The 20,950-nt window shown below is 33.3% G+C and overlaps 1 protein-coding gene across 8 annotated transcripts; it reads left to right on the top strand.

Annotated features, from left to right (window-relative positions):
* The first annotated feature begins 3,745 nt into the window (after window positions 1–3,745).
* Window positions 3,746–18,748, top strand: LOC102593415 (putative lysine-specific demethylase JMJ16). 8 transcript variants are annotated; one of them, XR_001475273.1, is made up of 20 exons: window positions 4,715–4,995; window positions 5,329–5,371; window positions 6,412–6,710; window positions 6,782–6,853; window positions 7,086–7,163; window positions 7,308–7,778; window positions 7,879–8,100; window positions 8,756–8,917; window positions 9,291–9,659; window positions 9,968–10,756; window positions 10,808–11,270; window positions 11,356–11,459; window positions 12,079–12,276; window positions 12,456–12,482; window positions 13,725–13,952; window positions 14,564–15,382; window positions 15,454–15,879; window positions 15,961–16,047; window positions 16,122–16,322; window positions 18,624–18,748. XR_001475273.1 is itself a non-coding variant. In XM_015315270.1 (13 exons), exons 3-13 carry the CDS (start codon window positions 6,420–6,422, stop codon window positions 12,744–12,746), a joined length of 3,561 nt encoding a protein of 1,186 aa, XP_015170756.1. In that variant the 5' UTR covers window positions 4,715–4,995; window positions 5,329–5,371; window positions 6,412–6,419; the 3' UTR covers window positions 12,747–13,037. The 8 variants fall into 8 exon arrangements, 1 of the variants encoding a protein (XP_015170756.1); XR_001475268.1 differs by lacking the exon at window positions 4,715–4,995 and adding an exon at window positions 3,746–3,842 and having other exon boundaries at window positions 9,968–11,270; XR_001475272.1 differs by lacking the exon at window positions 4,715–4,995 and adding an exon at window positions 4,512–4,640 and having other exon boundaries at window positions 9,968–11,270.
* The last annotated feature ends 2,202 nt before the right edge of the window (window positions 18,749–20,950 follow it).

A 20,950-nucleotide genomic window follows, 5' to 3' on the forward strand; every position in this document is an offset into this window, starting at 1 on the left:
TATAGTTTAGGTTTATATTAACAAAATTCATCTTTGTGTGAAATTAAATCTTTAACTTATTTTTTTTCTCTCTTCACTGTTTTTTCTTCTGATTATTCTTGTGAGAAGAACTCTAACCTTAATGATTCAAAATAAAATTAATGACAAAAAAAAGATATAGGTCTTGATTTATGGAGAATAAAATGAAGCATAATATTATTGCTAATGACTTGAATATGTCATATTCCCCTCTTTAACGGTTAACGGTTCATAATTAACTTGAATTTTTTTATTTTATTTTTCATACAAAAGAAAAATAAGAGATTTGATCTTATTACTCAAATTTCTTTATGTAAAATAAAACGAACAGAATAACAAAATCGATCTATTTCAAAATATAAGAAAATCTAAAAAAATATATGTGCAAATCTATCATTTTATAATTTCAATTTCGTCATCCGAAAGCGGGGGTTTGTTGAGATCCATTTCAATCTTTCTCGCCGGGCCTCCCCAAGACAAAGAGCTTTCTAAGGGAGAGGCGATCAGTACTGGCTCTAACTTCTAAAAAATTTGACAGTTTCCTTCTATAAAATAGTTAGAGTACAAAATTTGAATTCAAAACATGTAAGTAGAGAACTTTAATTTTATTCTCATTACAAGAAATTCGTTTTTATCAAATATATATAAATCTCTTACCATATCGAACGGATAATAACTTTTTCTTTTTCATGCTATGAAACATTAGTTATACACTCTATTGTGTATTAAGGTGTGTATTACTAATATCATGAATTTCTAGGCATTAGTAATGCTATGAGTTTTAACGCATGCATTAACATGGTTAAAGATCCCATTGCCCCTCAAAATCTTTTTACATATTTTCAACCATACTTGTGAAAGATATCTTTATAAATAAAACGATCCTAAAATATATAACTAATGATTGCATTAGTTATACATAATATAAGTACCAAACAATATATTACTACAATACAAAACTAATACACCTATTATATTTACTAGGGAAAAAGGGTCAAAAAAGCCCTTAAACTATGTGAAAGGAACAAAAATGCCCTTTGTTTATAGTTTGGCTCAAAAATGACGTTGTCTTCAATACTTTGGTTCAAAAATGCCCTTGTAGTCAATACTTTGGTTAAAAAATGCCCCTATAGTTACTAAACGGGTCAAAAATTCCCGAATTTTTGACCAAAGTAAGCCATTATTTAAATCAATTCATCACCAAAAATAATAATGTTTTTTTTGAAAATTTACAAAACTAGTATAAACGTATTCCTGAGTAACGTTTTAGGCTATATTTTATTAAAATTTTTTATGATGCATAAAATATATGGGCTGACGGCGTTAAATAAAGAAACGTTATTGGTGGTAATGTTTTAAGCATAAAACGTTACTGTCAAATACGTTTTATGATTCGTTACTCGGAGGCACATTTTATAGCTAAAACGTTACTCGCAGTAACATTTTCTTTAAAATTCAGACATAGACTTCTAGTTTTCTTAGTGTGTTTCTTGTTAATGTATCAGTTACTTTTTAACTGTTCACGAATTTTAATTGTGTTAGTATCCTTTCAATTAGTTGTTGTGAGCTAACTTCAATCCAAGATACCAACAATGCACGACGTTTATTTTTTCCGTTCTTGTCCCTTTTGAATAAGCTATGTTTGTGAGCATAACCATGTTCTATTGGATTTTTCTTGTGAAAATCAAGTGAAACAAAAAGGATAAAACAAATAAATAAAAGTGATGATTTTTCTTTCAATTTTCCGCCAAGTGTTCGATAAATTTTAGTGATAAATTACCACCTCAAATTAATACCCTAGCGAGAGAAAATTACTCTCGAGTTAGAAAACCAACATTATACATGTAGAGAATACTAAGAAAAAGGAGAGTAAAGAACCAATAGGCAAATGAATATTGAAAACCATCGAGAATCCTAATAATTAGGATCTAAAGTAGTGAAATTTTATTTTGCTACTAAAAAAAAATCAAAAAAATTGTTAATGTTAATATAACTATTTAAAGAATTTTTTTTTACAAAACAATAATAATTAATAATTGATTCTCAAAATTTTAAAATAAATTAAATTAAAATTTACCTAAAATTGAAGACATCACTAAAAAAAATTAAAATTTAATAGATAGAGAGAGCTGATATTTAGAAAATCTTGAAGTAACTTACTTGAAAACAAATGTTGGATATATATATGGAAATTGTGGGTGAGACAACGACCGAAAAATCGCATGACTGACAGTGAAATATTTCTATAAATTATTTCTTGAACACGTAAATTTTTTCTACACTTGTAAGAATTCAAAAATTCTTTTATATGTGAATATTTTAATTTCTCCACTTTTTAGAATTACTAGATCCTTTCAACTAAACACAATTAAAACCCGTAAACAGTTAAAAAGTAACTGATACATTAACAAAAAAACGTACTAAGCAACTGTTTGAATTTTAAAGAAACGTCACTGTGAGTGACGTTTTAGCTATAAATCGCGCCTTCGAGTAATGAATCATAAAACGTATTTGGCAGTAACGTTTTATGCTTAAAACGTTACCACCAATAACATTTCTTTATTTAACGCCGTCAGCCCATATATTTTATGCGTCAATTTTTTTTTAATAAAATATAGCCTAAAACGTTACTTAGGAATACATTTATACTAGTTCTGTAAATTTTCAAAAAAACATATTATTTTGGTGAATTGATTTAAATAATGGCTTACTTTGGTAAAAACTTCAAAATTCCCTTTTCCGAATAAATATATTATTTTTTCTTTTTAAACATGTCTTCTTCCTAATTAACATATTATTAAAAAACATTGTTCTTGTCTTCTTTCTATTAAAATCACTTTAACAACTAAAAATGTAGAAACATTTTTTTTTCTTCTTAATCTCATTTTATCAATTAAAATAGAATAACTTCATGTACCCTTTCAACAAATAATATATGCCATATATATAAGATCATAGTATATCCATCATAAAAAATAATTACAATAAAATAAAAAATATTTTTATTTTTTATTTTATTCTGAATTGAAGTAAGATAAATATTTGCTAATTTTAAAAATATTATTAGAAAAAGAATGTATTAAAAAAGAAATAATATTATTTATTTGGAAAATGAGTATTTTTGACCCATTAAACAACAATAAGGGTATTTTTGGACCAAAGTATTGACGACAAGGACCATATATATAAGATCATAGTATATCCATCATAAAAAATAATTACAATAAAATAAAAAATATTTTTATTTTTTATTTTATTCTGAATTGAAGTAAGATAAATATTTGCTAATTTTAAAAATATTATTAGAAAAAGAATGTATTAAAAAAGAAAATAAATTATATATTTTATTTGAAAAATGAGCATTTTTGACCCATAAGGGCATTTTTGGACCAATGTATTGACGGCATAGACATTTTTGAACCAAACTACAAACGGATGACATTTTTGTTTCTTTCGCATAGTTTAAGGACATTTTTTGACCCATACTTTCCCTATTTACTAATACACTCTATCAAGCGAACCCTAAATAATCCAATTGATTTTCATGTTCAAAGCAAACTCAAGTACCAAATCCTAATTCAATTGGGCTTAAGCCCATAACCAATTTTGACTTTGCAAAAAGTGTCCCTATAAAACTTTTCATTATCCTATTAAACAAAGGAAAATATTGCCCACTTCCTTGAGATATTTTATAAATAAAGAATATGTATCCACATATAATGCATATATTATATGCTTTTTATAAAACTTAGAATCAAAGGTTCCACTTCCAATAAAGCACACTCCTCTCTCTACCCCCTCACAATTCATGCCAATAATCATCGGTAAGAATAATTCTTTAACTCTTTCATTTTTTTCCTTTTTAAATAATTTATTTAAATTTTACTAAACTTCTTTTAAAATATTAATTTCCTTTTCTTTTAAAGTTAAAAATATGCCGAAAATATCTTTTTTGTCGATAACTTTTATGTATATTATATTAATTTAAGTTCTCCTTATTAAATTATATTGACTATATTATTATCATTCTTGCTCATAAAAAAGAACAAATAAATAATTTTTCCACCAACAAACCACAAAGTACGTTAATACTCAATTAAATTCTCAACCAAATCCTTCTAGTACTTGGAATAACAACCTTTTTTTATTACATGAATTTTTTATTTTTTTTATAAATATAAAGTAAATAAATAGTACACTTACACAATTAAATACAAAACGTTTCACTAAAGAAATTGGGCACGTTCAAACACGCGTAGAGTTTCAAGGTGGAAATTTTCCCATAGATTATATAGAACACAGAAAATTAACATATTGTATAACATTTTTTTTTAAAAATTATAATTTTATCCTGTTGAGATAAAAGTAAGATCTTCGTGGTCGGACTCTCTTCCAAATTTCACACGTATCGAGAGTTTAAGATCCTCGTGTTTCGACTCTTTTTCAAATTTCATATATATCGAGAACTTAAAGATCCTCGTAGTTTGACTCTCTTCCAAATTTCACACATATCAAGAGTTTTAACGCAACCATTACAAGTCCTTATAACTCAACTTCTTTTCTCAGATCATATACATAACGAGAGTCTTAGTGCACGAGTCTGTTCATTTATAGTGGTTAAGGTTCTTCTTTTCATTATTATTGTTACTATTATTATTATTTCACAATTTTTTTTCCTCTTAAGGTAAATCAAAAATAATTCTTTCAAGCGGTGTACCTTTATCCGATCTTTTATCCGAATTTAGCCCTACCAAAATAAGAAAAAAAAAGGAAAAAAAAGAAAAAAATTAAAAGAGGATTCATTCATCTGTATTTGGATTTCTTAAATTATTTTCACAATCTATAATTTAGTGTTTAATTTTTCTGGATTACAGATTCGTCTAAAAAATTAGGTTTTTTTTGGTATTCCGGGTGAGAAATTGAAAGCAAATTACAAGTGGATTGGATTTTTTTTTTTGTTGACCAGGAGCTGTTATGGTGGGTACCATCTTTGTTTCAGTACTGGGTTAGGGTTAGTTTTTTTTTTTTTTTAAATTTAATTTTTAATTAAAGGTTGTGCATATGATTAAAGCTTAGATCTGTTGAATCTGATTATGAATATTTGGTTTGTGTTTGATTTTTACTGTTTTAAATTTATGTAATTATTTGTTTGAGCTGTTTGTGTGATTTGATGAAGGTAGTGGTAAAATCTGCGTACATGTTATCTTGTGTCTAGACCCCACTTGAGGTGATTATACTGTGTTTGTTGTTGTTGTTTTGTGATTTGATTTTTTTTTGGGTACTGATTTTTATTTTTTTGAATGGATGTAGAGAACTGGAGTTGAAGGTTCTTAGGTCAGTGGATCAAGAATATGTAAGTATATATGGTTCTGTTCTGAATTTCTAAGAAAGGTTATTTTGGTGATTTTACTGTGTCTATGAATGAATGTTTTGATTAATTGGATAATTTTTGGTGAGTTGATGATCATCCTAAAATTGATCATAGTTTTGGTTAGGGTGTTTCACTGTTTGTTACTATCTGTTGTCGCTTGTACTTTGATTATCGCACTTTTTAGTGTAGCTATTGTTTTTTTTTTCCAGAGTGTTTTGTCATGCTTTCTATTGTATTTTGCTGTGAAGGGTTTCACTTTAGTTGTTTCTTTTTTGTTCTGCTTTGATATGCTTCTACGGAAACAACCTCTCTACCTCCCAAGGTAGGGGTAGGGGTAAGGTTTGCGTATATTCTACCTTATCCAGATCACACTTGTGGGATTACACTAGGTATGTTGTTGTTGTTGACTTGTTTAATTTAAGCAAAATTATTACTGAGTAATGAATATATGCTGTGGCTGAAAACTCTACTGGGTAAATTCCTTAGATAAATCTGTTATATTGTAATTTTTTTTCTAATTCCATTATAATTCTTGAACGAACGACAACTTGCTTGTACCACATTGTTCAGGTCAGATGCAGAACACTGTTTTTTGCTCAACTCTAGCAGGTTATGCCTTCATGTTGTTGCATTTCACTGTTTTCGTAGATCTGTACTTTTTTTTGGGATCTATGTCTGATAAAGTTGGTGGACTGATTGAAGAGTTCTTTTGTGTATTTGTATGTATATATTAGTGCACAAGCAGCACCCACTCTTGAAAGATTATCATATATTTGGTTGTTTTCTTTACATGGATTTTAAGCTTCACGTGGGAGGATTCATATGTTAAAAAGATTCTCAGAGAATAATCATAATTATCAATTTGTGCATTCAGTTCGGGCTGTCTGATTTTTGTCTCAAGTAGCTATATGCTCTTCTTGAGTCTGCATGTACACCTTCGGTTTTCTTCCATATTTTATGAAGGGAACTTGAGAATGCAGTCTCTTGACTTGATTTCTGACATGTTTATTGATTTCTCGCAGTCTGGAGGATGGGGACCGAACTTGTTAGACATTGCATCAAAGAAGAAGATATGGACATTTCAGCAATTCCACCTGGTTTTGAGTCACTTGCACCCTTCACCCTAAAACAGGTGGAAAATAATCGACTAATGATTAATCAGTCATCCACAGCGAGTGAGTCAAAATCAGATAGAAGTCAGGTAGAAACAAGTATTGAAGGTCATGAAGATGGAAAGATGATGAAGTCACTTAGGCGTAAACCTGGGGTAAACTATGGGAAATATGAGAAAAGCTCAGAAGATGAATCTGGTTCCGATCAGGTTGAGTAGCTAGCCTATTACTTCCAAAAAGTTTACTTCCGCACCTCTCATATTCTCTTCCTCTTGTGCAGAATACCTCTGTAAGGCATTCACTTCCAAAAGGGGTCATCCGAGGATGTGAAGGGTGTCTCAATTGCCAAAGGGTCAGTATATGGAGTGAACTGCTTTTCATTTTATCAGCCTATTATGGCTATCTTAATTAAGCGTTTTGGTAATTAACATAAGAGCAGCACTTAATACTCTGGTCCCAAAAAGTGTTTAGCTGCCAATGGAGTTGAATTCACAAACATAAAGCTATAGGAGATATGAGACAACATAGAGAGCTGTAGGTCTATTACATGTATATGCTGTTTTAAAGTTTCAAGCTTGGAACAGGTAACTGCGAGATGGCGGCCAGAGGAAGCTTCTAGGCCCGATCTTGGGGACGCTCCAGTGTTCTATCCAACTGAAGAGGTCCTATTTTAATTGGCTAATTAACTCCTTGCAGTATATCTACCTAAACACACCACCCATTCACTTTCGTTATCCCATAAGTTGAAGGAAATTTTATGAGTCTTTTCTGGTGAAGTTTTCTCAACAACTTTTTCCAATCTCCAGGAATTTGAAGATACCCTGACATATATGGCTAGCATACGCACCAAAGCAGAGGCATATGGAATTTGTCGCATAGTACCACCTGCTTCGTGGAAACCCCCATGCCCTCTTGAGGAAAAAATTATATGGGAGAAATCCAAATTTGCTACCCGTATTCAGAGGATTGACAAACTTCAGAATCGAGATTCGATGAGAAGGATGTGGGAAGCTAATATTCATAAGAAGAAGAAAAGAAGAAGATGCTCAAAACCTGGAGTAGACCTGGGTAATGGTAGTGTTGACAATAGGAACCTTGGTGATACTGAGAGGTTTGGATTTGAACCTGGTCCAGAGTTTACTCTGGATGCATTTCAGAAATATGCAGATGATTTTAAGGCCCAGTACTTCAGGCAAAGTGAAGGACAATGTCCCTCATTGGAGAACATTGAGGGTGAATATTGGCGGATGGTTGAGAAACCCACCGAAGAGATTGAGGTGGCATTCGTTGTTGACTATTTTTTTTTCTTCTTATGGAAACCATCTAGGATGTATAACACTTTCCTCCTTTCTGTCTTCCTTTTTCATCATTTCCCAGGTGCTTTATGGGGCTGACTTGGAAACTGGAGTATTTGGAAGTGGGTTCCCTAAACATGACCATCAAGTTGGCTCTTCTGACACCAAGTATGTGAACTCAGGGTGGAACTTGAATAATTTTCCAAGGCTTACAGGTTCTGTTCTTACATATGAGAGCAGTGATATATCTGGTGTCTTGGTGCCTTGGCTGTACATAGGAATGTGCTTTTCATCGTTCTGTTGGGTAAGTTGAATAGTTCCCCTCAATTGCGTCATAATGTACTGTGGTAAACTGAAGTTTATTGGGTGCAATTATCTCAGCAAGTCTATCTGTTGACTGTGTAGATCTGCAGGTGCTTATTTATTTTTAATAGGGTTGCTCTGACATGTTGAAATATAATTAGCACATACCTTTATCATATGCCTCTTTCCTACAATTTTGTTTTGATCCCGTAAGCTTCTTTGCAACAAAATTTTATACTTCTGCTAAAGAGCTTATAAATAATATTTTTTCAGAAAAAGAACTTGTAAAACCTTCAATAAGACTAGAAATATGCACAAGTGCTGATCGAGTAAATCTCTTGATCATGTTTATTCGAACTATCTATGGGTGGTATTAGTGATTGCTTGATTGTGAATATTCCTTTCTTTTGCATTGAGGAGGAACTTCTTAAAGGCTGTCTTCTTGAGTTCAGATTTTTGGAAAATAGTTACTAGTTGTTATTGGGTCAGCTCTTGATAATCCTTTTCATTTGAATTGGGTAGCACTGTAATTTAGTTTGCTTGAAATATATGATTTGGATGATCATTCTTTTCTTTAATAACCTGAAAATATAACAACCCTTGGGCTTTTGTCTTATTTACTTACCAATTCTCTTTTCTAAATTTTTACCCAACAGCATGTTGAAGATCACCATTTATACTCATTAAATTACATGCATTTTGGGGCTCCAAAAATGTGGTATGGTGTGCCTGGAGCAGATGCATCAAAGTTGGAGGCTGCTATGAGGAAACACTTGCCTGATCTCTTTGAAGAGCAGCCTGACCTTCTTCACAAGCTGGTGAGCCCAATCTTCATTTGATCAAAAAAGTAATTGAGTCCTAATACATGTCTCTTTGTTGGTAATCCCTGTTCAAGAATGACTTATTTTGCTGAATAACCTCTTCTACTGCCACGTTTTTTTAGGGTTGTGAGCTATAGGTGATATGTGATCCCATTCATAGTGTTGCAATGCTATAGGGTCCTCATCAAATTGAAATGTAAACAAGAAACTGTCTTACTGTAAATCTTACTCTTCTTGTGGAGGATCTGTCTGATGAGTCATGTAGTAGATTATTCTTTACAAATCTGTGACAGTTAATTTGCTTCACAGAAGTTGGAACATCTTCTTATAGGTGGCTTATTTGTTTAGTAATAACCTGTTATTTATGCAGGTTACACAACTATCTCCCTCCATATTGAAGTCTGACGGAGTCCCAGTTTATCGTTGTGTCCAAAATCCTGGAGAGTTTGTTTTGACCTTCCCAAGAGCATATCATGCTGGTTTCAATTGTGGCTTCAATTGTGCTGAAGCAGTAAATGTTGCTCCTGTTGATTGGTTACCCCATGGACAGAATGCAATTGAGCATTACCGTGAGCAAGGCCGGAAAACTTCCATATCCCATGATAAACTATTATTAGGAGCAGCTCGAGATGCAGTCAAAGCGCACTGGGAACTTAATTTATTGAGGAAGAATACCTCAAATAATTTAAGATGGAAAGATGTTTGCGGAAAAGATGGAGTTTTGTCCAAAGCATTAAAGGTAGAATTTTTTGGATATAATAGCTGCAGTCTTTAGGCAAATGTGCACATAATGACACCAATATTCTATCGATTGATGGTCCTTAGTTCCATTTCCGTTTTCTGTTGCATTGAGGGTATATTTTCCTATGTTCTTCCTTGTATTTTTTTAAAAGAGAAGAGATGGGGGTGCGGGGTTATTGGGGTTAGACCGATACTTATAGAGGTAGTCACACTTATACCACATTCAAGTTCTATGTTCATATAAATTATGTTACTGAGTCAAGTACCTCTTTATTCAACTTCACTGCTGAGTTATGTTTTGTGCAGAACCGTGTTGAGATGGAGAGAGTCAGGAGGGAGTTTCTTTGCAATTCTTCACAAGCACTAAAGATGGAGAGCACTTTTGATGCTACTAATGAGAGGGAATGCAGTGTGTGTTTTTTTGATCTACACCTGTCCGCGGCGGGATGTCACAATTGTTCGCCCGACAAATATGCATGCTTGAACCATGCAAAACAACTGTGTACTTGTTCCTGGGGTGCCAAATTTTTCCTCTTCCGTTATGACATCAATGAATTAAATGTACTAGTTGATGCTTTAGAAGGGAAATTGAGTGCAATTTATCGATGGGCAAGACAAGATCTTGGATTGGCTTTGAGTTCTTATGTAAATAAAGAGAGACAAGTTGCAGGGAGTGCTAGTAAATTATCTCTTAAACCTGCGGAATCAGTGCTAAAAGAGGCAAGCGCAGGACTCTCTATAGATTCCATGAAAAAGGAAAAAGATGATGGAACTTCAGCACTCTTGATGAGGGCCAGCAGCAGTGCTTTTTCATTGCATAAAGATAAACAATCCAGGGAGCCATTAGCTTTGGAATCAATCAAGGCGTCTTCTATGCCTGACAACACTTCTCATGGAATTGAGGGGGCACAGAATGGCTTCCAGGGCAAAAGTGAATCCTTAAAGGTGGTTCCTGCTTATAGAACTCCAGTTACTCAGCTGTCCGTTGAGGGTGGTTCGTGTCATAAAAAATTATCAACAGATAAACGTGAAGTGAAGGGAACTTCAAGTCTTGATGATGTTGTGATCCTGCTCAGTGATGATGAGGGAGATGAGATGGACAATCCAATTCCTTCGAAAGATACTGCGGGAAAGCTGACAGTGAACATGGGTAACAGTGATAAACCTGTCCCAACAACATCCATTGAGAGCATGAAAGTTGAGGATAATTCAAAAGATGAAATACATCGTGGACCTAATCAAGATACTCATTCTTTCGTTGGAGGTTCGTCTGTAAATATGGATATTGATAAACATGCCCAAGGCCCTCAGGTTACAAAAGGGACTTCTGGCGGTAATATCAGAGATGCAGATACTTGTCCCCAGTCCCGGCAACCATTCGACTGTAAACCAAATAAAGAAGGTAGTCAAAATAAGGCCATGGAGTGTGCACAACCTTTATCAGGTGACTCTCCCGTCTCTCAAAACAATTTGGACAGAGGTTTTCGCCAGAAAGGTCCTCGGATTGCAAAAGTGGTGAGGAGACTCTCTTGCAATGTGGAACCTCTGGATTATGGAGTTATCCAGCCTGGCAAGTTATGGTGTGACAACCGGGTTATTTATCCCAAGGGTATAATACATGTGAAATAATTGTATTATTTTTACTCTACTCTTGGAAGTAATGATAGACAACTTTGTTCTTTTGTTAAATGCAGGATTCAGGAGCCGGGTCAGATACATTGATGTTTTAGATCCAACAAATATGTCTCACTATGTTTCTGAAGTTGTAGATGCAGGACGAGATGGCCCACTGTTTATGGTATTGGATATTCTGTTTGGATGGAGCTATTTGTCAGATTTTGATTTTTGTGTGTGCCTGTGGCATTTTAATTCTTATTTTGGGATATTGTGGTGCACTTAATTCTGCTGCAGTTCCTTTCATGTTTCTTCTGCATTAAGTTTTCCATGTAGAGTTGAGCCGCACTTCATTTTCTTGTTAGTTTGATAACATGTGTATTAAACATTTATCATCAAGGGGTTTCTCCATGAAGCTTTGCTATCTCTCCAGCAGATTTCCAAGTATTGGCTACTAGTCAGACTTATTATTTCTTTCAAAAGCTTTGTGAGTTTTTCTTTGGTTGTAGTTTGCTGTAAGGGCAAGTTTGACTGCTACAAGTTTTCATCCCTTTAGACCAGAGGTCTATATTAGCTTACATGAATTAGTCTTGTATTGGTATAATATTCAAAGCCTACAGTATTGAGGCTTACTTCACGGCTTTTCCTGTTTTACCCTTTTTTTTGGTTTTCCTTCATGTGCCAGCTTAGTTGACATCTCTATATCTGTGTATTATTTGGTTATTCATGCCATTGTGGTGTCATATTGTTATGCTATTTCCTGCCTTTCTAGTCTCTTTTTAAGCAGATAAATGAACTTGCAGGTTTCACTTGAGCGTTGTCCCAGTGAAGTGTTTGTTCACTTGTCCCCTATCAAATGCTGGGATATGGTCCGCGAGAGAGTGAACCAAGAAATATTAAAGCAACATAAGTTGGGAAAGCCGAAGCTTCTGCCTTTGCAACCACCTGGAAGTGTTGAGGGCATGGAAATGTTTGGTTTTTCTACAACAGAGATTGTACAGGTTCTTTCACATATATTCTTCAAATTAATATTAGATCCAGGATTCACTAACTTCTAATCTTGAGAAAAATTTCAGTTGTCTATTATCTTATTATAGATAAAAAAAATGTGGAACAAAATGAAAGTTGAAGGGAAGTTTAAAAGATCTCGTCTTGACATTATCTTTTCATATCAATGCAGGCCATTCAAGATATGGATGTAAACCGGGTATGTTCTGAATTCTGGAAATCTAAACCGTTGATGCAGACTGTACAATCTTCCCTAGTTGTGGACCGTTCAAAACTCAATATAAAATCCGAGATCTCAAATGATCCTACTGGAGTTGATACAGTTCTGAGTGGCCTACTTAAGAAGGCAAACTGTGAAGAACTTCATGCATTGAACAATCTTCTCAAAACCAATAATTTGACCCCTAATCAAGGTTTAATGACTCGGCTTCTTAATGAAGAGATCGATAAGCGAGGTAGATGATTTTGATTTTCAGCCTCATCGAGGCCTGGACTTCTCATAAGGAGTTAACCCTGTAAATGCTCAAGTCACATTCTAGTTTTAGGTTAAATTGCATTAGGTTAACCCCCATTTCTTGAATTTTTGCACTGGCTCTTAACAGGAAGAAAAAAAAAGGCCGGCACAGAGTTACTTTTGGACTTTTGGTTCTTGAAATTCTTTAAAGGTTATTGAAAATAGAAAATACATTTTTCAATCTTTGCTATAGAAAATTCCTTAATTTATACTTGGAAATGTGAGTTCGGAACTTGTGTATTATCAGGTTGTTATAGATTGTATGCGTTCACTTAATTTCGATAGGGGAAAAGGACAAATATACCTTGTCCAAAAATTAGAGCATATATGCCCTTCACTCTAACGGAAGACTAAATAGGGACATGTGCGTAATTTTATTTGTTGATTCGATTTTAAATATATGTCGGATCTGTGGATAAGATTATGACACGTGTAAGTCCGTTAGTATAAAAGGTATATATATGCTCTAGTTTTTAGACGGTAGGGGCACCAATGTCTCAAAAGTATGACGGAGGGTATCTGTACATCATTTACGATAGTTCGGGGTATATTTATTTTCCCCCCCTATATTGATGTATGCAATCATAATAAATTGTAGGAAAAATTACCATTATACACATCTTTTGTTTTCCTAATTTTCAATATTCCCTCCCATTTCTAAAAATTTCTAAAATTCCTTATTTTACTCCTAAATCTAAATTGCCGGATAGATAAATTTCAACTCCAAAAATCAAATTTTATCAGTTCCTGATTTCACTCCTTAATTTTCTCTCCATTTTATTGATAGTTAATTCTATATTTTTTTTCAAAATCAAGTCTCTTTTTTGTCAAACCTAATCTAAACTGAAATCGGTAGTTCTTTCCATATTATTAAATCGTTTTGTGACTTTATTTTTTATTTTTTTGTTCTCCTAATTGTTGAATCAGATGGATGATGCACCATCAACTAGCACTCGTCGTATTTATGATTACGAAGATATTGAGTGGGCTGAAAACAGATCAAAAAAGTTCCACGATCTATTAATAATGGCGAAGGCAAAAGTTGGGAAGTTGAAAACGGATGGACCTTCATCTTCGAAAGCACAGGTTCAAAAAAACCTCCAAAAAAGGGGTCGAAAATTTGCTCCTGCAGTTTCTCGACCTTCATTACCTAAGGTTAGGTTTTCGATCTTCTTCTATTGATTTTTAAACTTTTTTTGTTAGTTAATCAATAGATGATACATAAACCACTAAATTCATGTTCGTAGTTTAATGTATCACTATTATCTTTAATCAGTGGATTCACTGACTCTAATTATGTTAAGTTATAATATATTTTGTATCAAGTATTATAATATTATTAGTTGTGTATCAGTCATTAGATCTCTTGTCATTTGACACAAAATAATATTCAATAATGTATCATTCAAGATTTGTTTATCCGTGTGTGTATCTGATACTTAGTTTCATATTAATTATTGTATCTGTTAAACTTCTATTAGTTTTTGTATCAGATTAACATTATTTATCTGTATGTCATTGTTTTGTATCAGTATTAAATATTGGTCAGATTTTTGTATCATGTATAAGTGTTGGGAAATGTTTGTATCAAATTAAACTGTTGACAATTAATGTATCATGTATCAATGTTGGCAATTAGTGTATCATGTATAAATGTTGACAATTAGTGTATCATGTGTAACATTTTTTTTTTTTTTGGTATCATTATTAGCATGTTATTCTAGAATAATATGTAACTGTTTGCTATTGTTTTTTGTCCATTACAGTCTCTGAAGTATGTGATCAAACAAATTCCAACTCACTCTTTGAAGTTTGGTCCAACATACAATATTGATTTTATAAAAGATTTGAATATGTACATGGGTGTCGAGGGTATCGAGTTGTTTAAAAATTCTATTTTTGGGCCATACCTCGATATTCATACCTGCAATTATCAAGGTCAAATATCAAAATGCTTGTTGCTTCTTGAGCTTGAGCAGGATAACAGAAATGAGCTACACATTCGGCATGCAAATGGGAACATATTGCATTTCACTATAAAAGAATTCGCAATAATAACCGGTCTGAAATGCACAGGCAATCCCGATGACTTTAAATATCCGAATTCTACTAAAAGCAGGCTTGTTCAAAGATATTTTCCAGATTTAGTAAAGTATAATAGTGTGAGCAAGGGACAATTTGTTCAACGTTTTCTACAAGGTAGTTGGGACAATAGTCAGGATGCTTTCCAAATGGGAATTCTTTACTTCATCAACACATTTATTTTATCACAACTATCTGATGCATCTATCCATGTTAACGACTTTCTGATGGTTGAAGATGGTAGATATCAACATTTTCCTTGGGGTCAGCGTGCATTTTTCAGGTTAATGAATTCATGGAGGCAAGAGAGAACCAAAGTAAAACAGATGTATCGTTTAGGTGGCATGCCCTATGCTCTAAATGTGTGGGTATATGAATGTGCGTCAGTTATCAACGATGAAACTGCTGTTAAAGAGGGAGACTACATCCCTAGGATACGCAACTGGCGAGTTGTTGGTGTCAAGCCCAAATTTGAAATGTTCATGTCTAGTATTTTTACTGAGGTAACTACCATTTTTTATATATCTCAAGTTGCAAATCTTCTTGTTATGCTGACTTTACGAATTTGACTTAGAATGCATGTACCAATATACAACCGACTCCTGAGGAATTGGCGGTACTTGATTTGCCTGACAATATGAGTGTCTCTCATTCTGAACATTCTACGTCTACTGATAAACCTACACAAGCTATATTAGAAGACGTTCCTGGATTTGAGGATTTTTCTTCTAAACCACCTGATCAAATTTTAAGGAGAACTACATGTGTATCTAGTGCCTCATCTATACCACCCCCGAAGAGAAGAAAGAAAGTTGATTTGGCCAAACAAAAAAGTAGTGCAATGGAACAACCAGAACAGTCTCCCGTGATACAAAAAGAGTCATTCTCTATTCCAGAATCTTCTGGTAATGTTCCCGATCTTCATGGTCCTTCACTTGATCCTAAAGAAAAGAAAAATATTACAGATATCGAAGAAGTTAAGCAATATCTGAAGGAATATGTAAGTGATTCTCATAATTATTATTGAATTATTATTTATTCTACAGTAAATCAATATTAACTCATTTAAATCTGTTTAAAGGTTGACAAAAAGTTTGAGGATTTAGAAGTCTTAATAAAAAATAATCACACAGATCTGATGAAAGCAGTTCGGAAGCTAAAATAGAAGGTACTTGTTATTAACCAAATATTTACTATTTGTAAAGCTATTTTTTCATTATGTGGTATTTTTTTGGCTTGAAGAAAATTTCTGCCAAATCGATTTCAATCACAGAGGAAGAGTTAATCCAAGAAGCCAATGTTAATCAACCCTAAACTACTGATCAATTTGTTGAACAACCAAGGTCTCCAATTGATATGGAGTTTGCCAACAACGACCTCGTCGATAATGCTGATGTAGAGGCTGAAGAACAAACACACGTACACCAACACGATGTCAGAGAGGTAAGAATCATATGCATTCATTTAAAGTATCAAATACTCATTAAAGTATCTAACACTTCATGATACATTATTTAATCATTCAACCGCAACTTGAATTTTACGATACATTCATAAGTGTATTAGATACATTATGTTTAAAATTCAAAAATTTCTTATTCATAAATAATGTAGTATAAGTTTCAATTGTTGACTCATTATTATTTGGGGTTGATTAACATTGGCTTGTTGGATTTAACCTACATAGAATGCTGATACATTAAAGTATTAAAGAGACAGAGAGGATGTATCAGAACCTCCATCCACAGAAGATGATTGTAACACCTCGAATTCGAAAAGAGATAAAACAACAAATTTAGAAAGTTGCAGGTGCCGATCGACGGTGGCCAACCACGGCCCGTGGTTGGGACCACGGACCGTATGTGGGTCCGTGGTTGATCTCCTCGGCTTAGACCCAAGATTTCAGAAGTCATGGAACCACGACCTGACCAACAGACCGTCGGTTAGATCACGGTCCGTGGTCCAGGCCCCTAAAAAAGCCAAAATTCTCTGAATCAAACGACACTTGACCAGGACAGATCGTAGGTCAGTTGACGGGTAAGTCGGTCGCGAGCTGGCAGTTATTTTTGGGGCACATGGGTCTTTTTTGGTTTTAATTAAATAAAAGTGGTGTTGTTTTACCCAAGTTTAGAACACCTATATAAATTATTTTGACCTTAAGTTCACCCATTCAAGTCATTATTTCCAAAACCCCCAAAAGAAATCCCAAAGCTCTTCCTCTCAAATATTTCTCTCTCTAAAACTTGAAGAAGAAGAAAGAGTTCAAGCTAGGATCAAGGTCAAGTCTCCAATCCTCAAGCATTTGTAAGATTTGTTAACAAGGTATGATAGCTTTTCATCCATGGAGCCTCCATGATTTCCCCAATTTAGAAGAAAAATTCACCAATTCTAGTTAGGGTTTCTTCTAATGTTATGAATTTTGATCCAATTGAGTGGATTATGATTGTTTATAATTGAATTGATAAAATTACATGTTTTTAGGATGAATTTACATATACCCATGTCTAGAAAGATGAAATTGATGTAAGTGAATTTTATGCCATGAAAGGGGAAAATGTATTCTTCTAGGATTGATGAGATACATTGTAGATTGCTTGAGATTAGAGTATATAAACATGAATTGATTGAGGCTAAAACATATAGATATGAATTGATTGAGATTAAAGTATACATGATGAATTATGACTTGTAGGTTTTGAGATTAGAATTGTCTTGAGACTAAAGCATGTATGATGAATGATGATTAGTAAGGCTTTGGGAGTAAAGCTAGATGATGATTGTTGAATTGTAGATAGAATTGTTGTGGAACGATATACCCACATGATCTACTCTATAGATGTATGAATGTGAAAGGTTTTCTCACATAGAATGATTCTAGGTTGAAAGACTTGCTCACCTAAAATGAGTCAAACAATCTATGAACTATTATTGATAAGACTTAGCTTGAATTAGCATAATAAGATGCTTCTTTCATGAATAGCTTGACTTGGTAAGACAAGACCATGCTTGGTAGCTTGAGTTAGTAGATCTCATGGATAGCCTTGGATTGAACAATAGTACCCTTCCAATGGTTAGCTTGAACTAAGCATGATAGGATGCTTTACATGGTAGCTTGACCTGGTAAGGACAAACCATTTCATTGGTAGCTTGGATTGAGCAATAGTATCCTTCCTTGAATAGCTTGGACTTGCATAGGAAAGTGCTTTCCATGATAACTTAGTCTAGCATAATGAGGTGTTTTTCCTTGATAGCCTTGAATTGGTAAATAGTAACCATTCATGGATAATGACTTAGCTTGGATTAGTAAAGTAGTACTCTTTCATGGATAGTAGAAAAAGCTAAGGAGGGACTAGTCCCTAATCAAGTTAGCAAAGTTATGATGAAACAAGGTTATTTCAAGAAAGTATCGTAAATATGTTTTAATATGAGATTTGCTTGTTATGATGATGATTAGCTTGGATTGTTGCTTGATTGCCTTCCTTGATATGTATGACTAGAGGTGGATGACCCAAGTTTTGACTAAAGATAAGTTGAGGTTACTTCAAGAAGTATTCCTCTTACTTTATGATGATTTATGTGCATTGATTATGCTTATGACTTATATTGTCTAACTCTTATGCTTATGACTTATGCCTTATGTTGACTAATGCTTATGTTATGCCTATGTTGTTTATGCAAGCTATCATATTTAGTGCATCTTTGTACTAATGCATATTCTTGCCTACATTTCTTATCCAAATGTAGGGTCCATCGATATCAACTTCCATCCCCGTGGCTAGGATCATAGTAGAGCAAGATTTAAAGATTGGTGAGTTCTCGTAGCATTCGAGGATTTGACCATCATTTCCTTATGTCTTACATTTTATGTTTGAACTATTGTATGGGCTATGCCCCAAAGATATTCATGTTTTAGATGGTTTGAGACAAGTGTATTAGACTTTCGCTTCATTTTATAAAGACTTTGATATTGTTGAAAATGTTTTAACTTTTCGCTAAATTATATTATCTTATGTTATGAAAACTAAGTGGCTTATATGAGGCCTCTCGGGGTCTTGTATGCCATGTTACGTCTAGGGTGTACCCCTGGATCGTGACAATGTTCCTGCTGAACGAAGTGTATCTAAGAAAGTTATTGTAAGTATAAGTTTATGTATATGACATATTTACTCATTCAATGTATCATTATATCAAAATCTGTTGTATAACCACTCATGATGATGTTGTAGAGGGAGTAAAGGTAAGTATCATATACATTTATTTAAAGTATCAATATTCTTAAAAGTATCTCACACCTTTTTGATACATTAGCTCAATCATCCAATTAAAGCTTGAATTTTATGATACATTCTTAATTTTTTTAGATACATTATGTTGATACTTCAAAAAAATATTTATTCAAAACTGATGTAGTATAAGTGTCAACTTTTGATACATTATTATTTGACTTATATACTAATATACATATTATGATAATACATTAAATGATCAAAGAGTTGGTGAGGATATATCCAAGGAAATTATTGTAAGTACAAGTTTATGTATAAATCTATTTATAATTCATTGTATCATTATAACAATCTTTTTTTGTTATAACAAATCTGGATGATGTAGTAGAGGTTGGCACCAAAAAATTTGAACAAGTAACTGTGGATCAAGTTGCTGCTGATAAATTGCAACATAACATTCCACTTATAGACAAAGTGCCAGTAAACATTGATACATCGGTAAATTCTAAATATATTCATCGCATGTTTATTAGTTATTGAATGATGCAATTTTTTTTATTATTGCTCAAAAAAATATAGGATTCCACCATATGGACATCCATTTCTTCTGAAACCCAAGAAGCTATAGACACACTTATTTCTGGCCTTTAAACTCCTTTGAATGTTCAACCATTGAGTGCTGTCAAGTCAGATCCGTTAACTGAAACACATCAACCGGTGTCAGACAATAAGTTACCCATGAAAACATCGGGCAATGAGATGGTCGTGTATGAACAATCGTAGATCCTTGTTCAACGAAATAGAATGCCATCAAAGATTTTGAAATCACCTTATTTGACTGAATTTGGATCCAGTGACAAAGGAAAAAGAAGATGTTCGTCCGAGCTCCCCATTTGATGGATGTGATATTTCTTACCAACCTCCGTCAAATTTATTGAAAAAATATTCCAAGTGAATTTCTAAGGGCCTCCTTAAAACTCATGATAACAAGTAAGTAACACTTTAATATTTCTAAATAGCAAAATATCATACCGTTTTCACTTGTATTGACTTTTAATATATATATATAGGAAGTCAAAAGATGATAAATACAAAGCCAAATCAGCTTCATTTGAATTTGAGCACATGGACTTTGTAGTTGCTTTTTTCAGGGATAAAAATTGATTTTATGTCATATCTCAGTCAAAAAAATCCTGGACTGATGAGGTACGATACAAAATATACATTATTTATGATAAATTGATATTTTGTATCAATATAGTCTTTTTAATGCATACAAACTCAAATCATACGATATACATTATATAATTTTGTGATTGTTGTGCTCTATCATATTGACTAACATTTTGTTTTATTTTTCATTTACGTTGCAGCACATCGATGTAGTTTTTTACTTCTTAAGGAAGGAGTCAAAACTCTGCAGCCCCAATGAATACAGACTCACCTAAGTCAATTGCTTATTCAAGACATTTATTAATGATGCACACACAAGGTACTACTGTAGTCCACCTAATGATAATTTAAGTACGCAAGAGCACATGGCGCGCGGGCCTGTTGTATCCGCATTCGAGAGGACAATTAAAAATATAATCAAATAATTTTCCATTCCGACTGGATTACCATGGCATCTAGTTGCTGATGTATACATTCCGGTGCACTCAGATGGAGAGTTTCATTAGGTGTTGGCTGTTGGCTGTTGTTGCTTTAAAAATGAGGCTCATACGCGTGTACGATTCATCAATGAGTACAAGAATAAAAGTATCATTGAGATAAAAAAAAGTTGGCTACAATGATGCCATCTTACCTTCATAACAATGATTTTTTTTATCAACCGGAGCGAACCGA

This window comes from Solanum tuberosum, unplaced genomic scaffold (genome assembly GCF_000226075.1).
Source record: "Solanum tuberosum cultivar DM 1-3 516 R44 unplaced genomic scaffold, SolTub_3.0 scf00355, whole genome shotgun sequence".
Classification (NCBI taxonomy): Eukaryota; Viridiplantae; Streptophyta; class Magnoliopsida; order Solanales; family Solanaceae; genus Solanum; species Solanum tuberosum.

Bases quoted from the DNA above. Each gene is read 5' to 3' on its own strand.
- LOC102593415 (XM_015315270.1), top strand. From the start codon at position 6,420: ATGGGGACCGAACTTGTTAGACATTGCATCAAAGAAGAAGATATGGAC. The intron at 8,101-8,755 runs GTAAGTTGAATA...TTTACCCAACAG, and splicing joins GCTTTTCATCGTTCTGTTGG to CATGTTGAAGATCACCATTT. The intron at 12,277-12,455 runs GTTCTTTCACAT...ATATCAATGCAG, and splicing joins CTACAACAGAGATTGTACAG to GCCATTCAAGATATGGATGT.